Source organism: Chaetodon trifascialis, chromosome 13, assembly GCF_039877785.1.
Source record: "Chaetodon trifascialis isolate fChaTrf1 chromosome 13, fChaTrf1.hap1, whole genome shotgun sequence".
Taxonomy (NCBI): domain Eukaryota; kingdom Metazoa; phylum Chordata; class Actinopteri; order Chaetodontiformes; family Chaetodontidae; genus Chaetodon; species Chaetodon trifascialis.
The window spans coordinates 2,806,281-2,813,622 of NC_092068.1; the positions used below are offsets into that span (position 1 = coordinate 2,806,281).

Here is a 7,342-nt window from a genome sequence, read left to right on the forward strand (position 1 = left end):
TTTTCCTTCTTTATATTTTCTAATTTTTTTTCCAGAAGGAAGAACACTGTAAACAAAACACTCTCCTGTTTCTTCATTTCCTTTTCACAAGACGTCTCACTTCACACAAACATATGTGTAGATTTTAATGCATATCTTTATATGATATGATAAACGGATTTTTGCTCCAAGAATGTGGGGGTGTGTGTTGGAGTGAGCAGTATGTGCTGAGCCAGCTGTTTGGCACTGTGTGTGTGTGTGTGTGTGTGTGTGTGTGTGTGTGTGTGTGTGTGTGTGTGTGTGTGTGTGTGTGTGTGAGGGTAGTGTGTGATGTGATATTCTCCAGGACTGGAAGGTTGAAGAGGAATGTAAAGGAGAATTTCATCATCCACTCAAAAATATCTGCACTGAGTCACTGGAAACCTCCTGGAATTCCTCACACACACACACACACACACACACACACACACACACACACACACACACACACACACACACACACACACACGCACATGATTTTACCCTTGGGAGAAAAAATAGTCACCAGAGCTGATAAAGCTGGTTTAGAAAAACACACCACTCGGCACAGTCCATGCAGTTATTCTTTTTTCAGTCTTTTCTTTCCTCTTTATTTGACTCACACCCGATAACCATAACAACACACCTCGTGTTCTGTCCCTTCCATAAGCGTTTCTGTACATTTGGTCTGGATCTTTCTTGGGCCCCTTGGCAACACCAAAGAGAAATCTTAATGCTCCATCATCCAATGATGTTTTAGTTTTCTTCCAAATTTGTGTCAACACTTTGTGGTTGTCCCTTTCCTGCATGCCCCTTGAACAAACCAGTTTCACAAAGAAATGCTTTTGCCAGCTTGCTATGGAAGAGCTTGACTGGCCTGCACTGAGCCCTGACCTCAGCCTCATCCAGCACCTTTGGGATGGACTGGCTCTGACTGTGAGCCGGGCTTCATCACCCAACATCGTTGTCTCAGTAATGCCCTTGTGGCTGAATGAGATCAAATTGTTACAGTTTTCACCAAGGTTTTAAGAACAGGACCCAAAGATGCAGACCAGAGAGAAGGCAGGTAAAAATAACACAAAATTATTATCAACAAAAAGCGCACTCAAAAGGGGTGGAACAAACAACAAACGAAAAGCGCACTCTAACAGAGTGGAGATAACTAAGGGAGCTCCGAACGACGGGTCTGAGGCAAGGCACATGTGAAAGTGGCAGACAGGCAACTGGAACAAAAGAAACACACCATTAAAGGTGGAGAGCAAACTCATTAGCACGCTCACCATAGCTAGAGAAGAAAGTACTTACGATAAAGGATTACAAACAGGCCTGGAAGGATCTCGGGAGGAAGGAGACTGGAACAATCTGGTAATAACTAGGAGAGAGCTCTCTCCTTATATACTGTGCCTGATGAGCCTGATGAGCAACCGTTGGCTCTCAACTGGTATGGCTTCGGGACCCACCCTCACCCCTTAATGACAAGCCCTGACACAAATAGACGGCACTCTCCTTCAAAATGAAAGCATTTTTTTGTTAACTTTCTTTTTTTCTTGCCCAAGCAAGGCCCACCACCCACTGAAAACCAGCTGAAAATCACAGGATTAAATAACCAAAAGAAAAACAAAATATTCTGTGGAGTAATTCTAATGTATACTGTGTGACAAAATAAACTGAACTCAGAGTTGCACTTACTTTTACAAGGCTTTAAACTGCATATTGCATTTCCTAACTTAAAGTGTATAAAGCTAGTCATCTGCAACTCTTGTGTAACCCTGAACTCTGTAAGTGCTCCACTCATTTCATTTCTTTCACAGCAGCTCAGCAAACCACACTACAGATGTTGCTCAGCCTCTTGTTTTCAGTGAATCAACAAGTCTTGTAAATACTATAAAATAATTCCCTGTTAATTCTGAATTCCATCTGCATTGTGATAGCAGAGGTAATTCAGTGTGCTTCTTATTCTGAGGCAATAAGAGCAGACTGCAACATTCAGATCAGTTCAGACCTGTAAGAACAGTATGAACACAATGACACATTTGCTGCCTAATCGATGCATTTTAAAACACACAAGATGAGTGCTGTGTTCTCTAGTCATGTGTATTCAGATCATTTCAGGCCTCTTAAAATGCTGATGTTAAAGTCAGGACTGTAGCTACAACTACAGCCTGAAAATTTGAGGGCATGTGGTTTGAGAAAGCTGTTACCAGGTTTAACCTTCGGATTTGGTGGAAATTGGGTGCTGTGAAAGGTCTGCCAGGATGATTTCCAGTCTAACCACATCCCGACTCCACCTCCATACTTACACAGATACCTGAGTGATGTCCATCTTAACATACTGTTCCCTATACTGTTCTTAACATATGGCTCCCTAAATGCTGAACTATTCATTCAAAAAATGTGATTCATAGTTGCTGTTAAAGGCACAGTGTGTGAGATATGGCCATAATTTTAGTTTTAAAGGTTTTTTAAAAATGAGATAACAATATCAACAGAACATGAAGAAGCCTATGTCTGTGTTTTGTGTTGAGAGATATGTACTGAATTTAGCATGCTAAGCAGCTAGCTTCAGCCAGTCCTGTCTTTGTACCTCAAGAGGTGATAGCCTGATAGTAGAGCCCACTGTGGGTTCAGCTGGAAGATGAATGAAAAGAACGTTTACTACCCTTCACTAGCACGCCAAGCTTTTTTAGTAAGAAATCCATCCATCCATCCATTTTCTATGCCACTTATCCCTTTTGGGGTCGTGGGGGGGCCGGAGCCTATCTCAGCTGTCAACGGGCGAGAGGCGGGGTACACCCTGGACCGGTTGCCAGCTGATCGCAGGACATCACAAGCACACAACCATTCACACTCAATTTAGAGTCACCAATCAACCTAATGAGCATGTTTTTGGTCTGTGGGAGGAAGCCGGAGTGCCCGGAGAGAACCCACGCGACCTTCTTGATCCCGATCCCTACACAATGTAACTTTAAAAAAGGTCTGTGAAAATGATAATGTTTACTGGTTGGTCATTTTGTAACCAAACCAGGCGAAGAATACTAACAATCCTTTATTATCCATAAAAGATTTACCTTTTTCTAAATAGGTTGTTTGCAGATGACGTCGCGTTGCTCTTTTGTTGTGGCGCGAACTGCAGATGGAGGGCAGGAAGTGATTTTCTGCATAGGAAGCATCATAACACAAGCTCAAAACACCCATGTTTTGCATCATTTACGGTTGCTCAGATAGAAACCATGAGGAGATTTTTTGTGTACCAAAAGTTGTTGTTCATAAGGGTGAAAAATGCTGAACGTTTGTTGCTCAGGTAATCCACAGGAAAATAAGATACACACCCTTGAAAAAACCAAAGGACAGTCATCCCAGAGCAGTTTTTTACCGAGGTCATGGACTGAACAGCTAATAAGAAAGTTGTTTGCCTCCATACTTTTGTATGCTTTCATTTGGTTTCTCGAGTAGAACGACGTCTGAAGGACCAGGTAGTTGGTAATATCTACTGCCTCAGTAACAGCAAAACTTTCACTTTCGTTGAAAAATCACTCCTCTTCATAATGTAAAGGTCACATCCAACATATGTTCTGATCTTCTGAGTATACCTTTCTCTCATAACTTCATCTAAACTAGCCCAGCAAGAACTTTCCTCCATCTCATCCATTGCCGTTTTCACTTCCGGCCCTCCGTCTGAATTTAACATCACATGACTGCTAACAATCTGTTCCTGGCTGTGGCCCTGCTCACAGTCGATAAGTCTTAGCTGAAAGTCACTGTAATCACTCCAGCAGGAATTATCAAACTGATCTACCTTCAAGCAAACTGGTCTTTTAAGGAGGAAAAGTATAAAATAGGGTAAAGTATTGATGTTTGGGCATCAGGCATTTTTTAAATTAACAACATCACTATCTTCAACACAAGTGCTTGAGATCAGAAATCAGACATACTTTATTCATCCCCGAGGGGAAATTGTTTAAACCAGAACATGCAGGGTTCCTACACATGAATCTATAAGCTAATGAAAATTCTGCTGGTGAAGCCGGTTATGCAGAAAAATCACCATTGATCGTTGTACATCTGATATCCGGTACTTTGCCTCCCCCTATTGGCGGAAAATAGACACTGCACTGGCCTGTCGCCATTTTCCGTCGTCAGATGATGATGCAAATTGCGTAAATGAAGCGCGACAAACATCAACAATTGAATTGTGTAAACGTCCGAGCACAGTGGGAGGAAAGTCGTCGTGTTGCTCTCTTCTGTCCTCAGCTTCAGACATGTCTCTTTTGCGCTTCTGTGCGTCAACCAGCAGAAACGTCGTCCCGCTGTCCAAGAGTCCAGCCGCAGGTTGTGTCTTCACAGGTTAGAGTGTGTGCGTTGTTTGTGTGTTCATGCTTCATACGTCTGATGCTGCGTGGCTTCATAGCTGCCTGACCGCAGACGGTGTGTTCTGAACGGCCTGGCGGTGTTTGCTGTGTCTTCTTCAGGGTGTTCTCGGGCGGCCAGCGGGGCGGTGAAGGACAAGGAGCCGCTGAAGAAAGCCAAAACCCCGCAGGGTCGGTTTGACAGCTCCGAGGAGAAGCACACAGACGTCCTGCAGAGTGAGAGTGGTGATGGGGAAATGTGTGGTCTGCCATTATAACCACCGACAGAAACTCTGCTGACTCATCAATTCATCTAGAATGAAGTCTGTCAGAGAAGTGTAACTTCAGGCCATAATAGGGATGCACAGACTACCTGTGGGCGATATGTTATCTTCCAAATGGAAAAAGTAAAGTTATTTTTATTCTAATAATAATAACAAAAACAAGCGATCGTGTTGAGCGGCAGCCTGCAGCTCTCTTTGTCTCTGAATATGTAATCATGACTCAGGCAGATAGATGTAGTTCTAGTGATTCCACTGCTGCCTGTTGTCACTGACAGAAAAGATGAAAGGACTGTCAGTAAATCTGTCACTTCTTGTGTTGGTGACACTTGTTAAAATCCGTATGGGCAGTTGAAAGCTAGATGTGTCCATCTCATAGTCCTGTGTTTGTCTTTGTTCAGCTTTGTTGTCCTCGTTTTTAATTCTGTCTGTTTCGGTCATCCTGTGAATTGCTCTGGAGTCTGCGTTTGACACTGAGAGCAACTTCAAATCTGAGTTAAATCTCTATGTGTTCTCATACTTGACCAACGAGCTGACTGTGAGTCTAAGAAACACATGAGGCTCACAGTGTCTGATGGATAAACATGAACTGTTCACTCAGTGTTCACTCAGTGTTCACTTTCGAAAGTAGTCCCAGTGAAACACAACCGCCGTGCAGTTTTTGCTCTAACTGTTTTAGAGGCTGTTGTGATACAGAGATGTGTTTCTAATATTTATCCACTCCATTTATACAGTGTATATTAGAAAGTCTCACTTCATTGACAGTACAGCCTGCACTGCACTGTTAAACTAACAGTGAACGTTCATTCTTGACCTTGGTCAGTGCGTGTTTTGAAGAAAGTAAAGCAGTTGTGGAAGAAAATAATCTGAACTAACGCAGCGTTTTTCAAACTGACCCGTTCTGTTGTTGTCCTTTAGAGTTCCCTGATGATGTGAACCCTGAAACCAAGGAGAAGGGGGGTCCTCGGGGTCCAGAGCCCACCCGCTACGGAGACTGGGAGAGAAAGGGCCGTTGTGTCGACTTCTAGTTCATTAGCCATGAAGGCACTTCATGGCACTTTTTAAACATCAATTCTTTTTGCTGTACACTCAAAAGTCTGAGTGTCTGATCAGAAGGTGAGAAGAAGGTAAAGACACAAACGGTTGATGACTGTGACTGTATTAATTCTTATAGGGAACAGAAGGAGAATTATCAGCGTATACTAGGACAAATCAATTAGCAAAAGAAGCTAGTTTTTCCTTGGTTTGTGACACTGTCTAAACCAAAAGAGAACGGGATCATTTGGATTCATGCTCAAATAACAAAATGTCATCCATAGTCGCGTCAGTCTGTGAAGGTCCAAGACATGTTTGCACATTGATGGTGTTTTGTTGCAGGTGAGCGTGACACGGTTCTGAGTGCTGGTCCTGCAGGCTGACTGTGTTCTGTCCTCAAGTATGAATGTTATGATCAATAAAATGAAAGATTCTATGTACAGGTCCAGTAAGTGTGTTGATCCATTTCTTTTCAGCATGTATTACAACTATATGAATCAGAGAGCTGTACCTCCAAAAAATCCAAACCCAAATGAACTGATCAATACAAAGAAGTTAGAAGAAGTCATCTGAAAACAGTGACAGTGTTTGGGTGTTTGCTTTCAGAACAGCCTAAATCTGTTTTCTTCCTAATAATTGCATTATTTCATACAATGTGTCCTCCATCATTCCAAACAGAATTCGCTCTGGGAATTATTATTTTCTTCCTTATTCTGCAAACTGCAGACATTGCAGTGGGCTGCATGGTTACATGTTTCTGTCCATTCTTTCTCTCAGCACTGCAGCATACTGTGTGTGCTTTGCCTTTACTGCTTGTGAATCCTTTTGTGTGCATTCATTAATGAAGAGAGACTGATGTGACTCCTTATGCATCAACCATAACAACATCAAAGCACAATCAACATTTCAAGGTGTTCACTGAGTTCTGTGGCAGTTCTTAAGCTTTTATATGCATAGGCTCATAATCAGATCATTATCAGCATAGTGACCAGAACACAGAGTCTTTCAAGAAAAAGCAACGTGAGGCCTTTTTAACCAGATGATTTTTTTTAATTAAACATGTTTGAAACTTGAGTAGTGATATGTAAATTAATGGATTTGCAAGTCTAATATGCACATCTTGCATAGATTTAACAATTCTTTTCAACCAGTCATACTAATTTTAGAATGTTTTGCACTACAGCAGACAGCAAACTTGAACACCAACATATCATTGTATCAACTACAAAAAACAACAACATAGAACTAATGAGAACTGCGAAGAGATGAAGAGGGAGAGACAGTGCCTGGACATGGGCGGGAGAGCTGACCCACAAGCAGTTCATCATAGTAATAATGCCAAGGATACAGGTGTTTCATAGAGCAGACGTGCAGCATAGATATGTACTGTTTGTCACTGTCAACAGAGACCTCAGTCTGCAGTGCCGTTCATACACTTCACTGGTAAACACGCTGACTTGTAGAGTAACATGAGGCTCAACAACACTTCTGTCCATACTCTCACGTTCTCTCACATGAGCTCTGTTTCTCTATCTGCTGAGTCTGCCTCACATCTATTCATCAAAGGGGTTTTTTGTGTGTGTTTTTTCTGTAGGGGCGGCTGCAGCCCCCTCAGCAGCCTGTCTTTCATTTTCTGATTTTCGTTTATAATAATAATTATTTCAGTTCAGACCCAGGTGCATG

General features: G+C 42.2%; 1 protein-coding gene across 1 annotated transcript; it reads left to right on the forward strand.

Annotated features, from left to right (window-relative positions):
• Nucleotides 1-4,158: 4,158 nt before the first annotated feature.
• On the forward strand, nucleotides 4,159-6,107 carry sdhaf4 (succinate dehydrogenase complex assembly factor 4). Its single transcript, XM_070977503.1, has 3 exons — nucleotides 4,159-4,341; nucleotides 4,467-4,580; nucleotides 5,543-6,107. Exons 1-3 carry the CDS (start codon nucleotides 4,257-4,259, stop codon nucleotides 5,650-5,652), a joined length of 309 nt encoding a protein of 102 aa, XP_070833604.1. The 5' UTR covers nucleotides 4,159-4,256; the 3' UTR covers nucleotides 5,653-6,107.
• The last annotated feature ends 1,235 nt before the right edge of the window (nucleotides 6,108-7,342 follow it).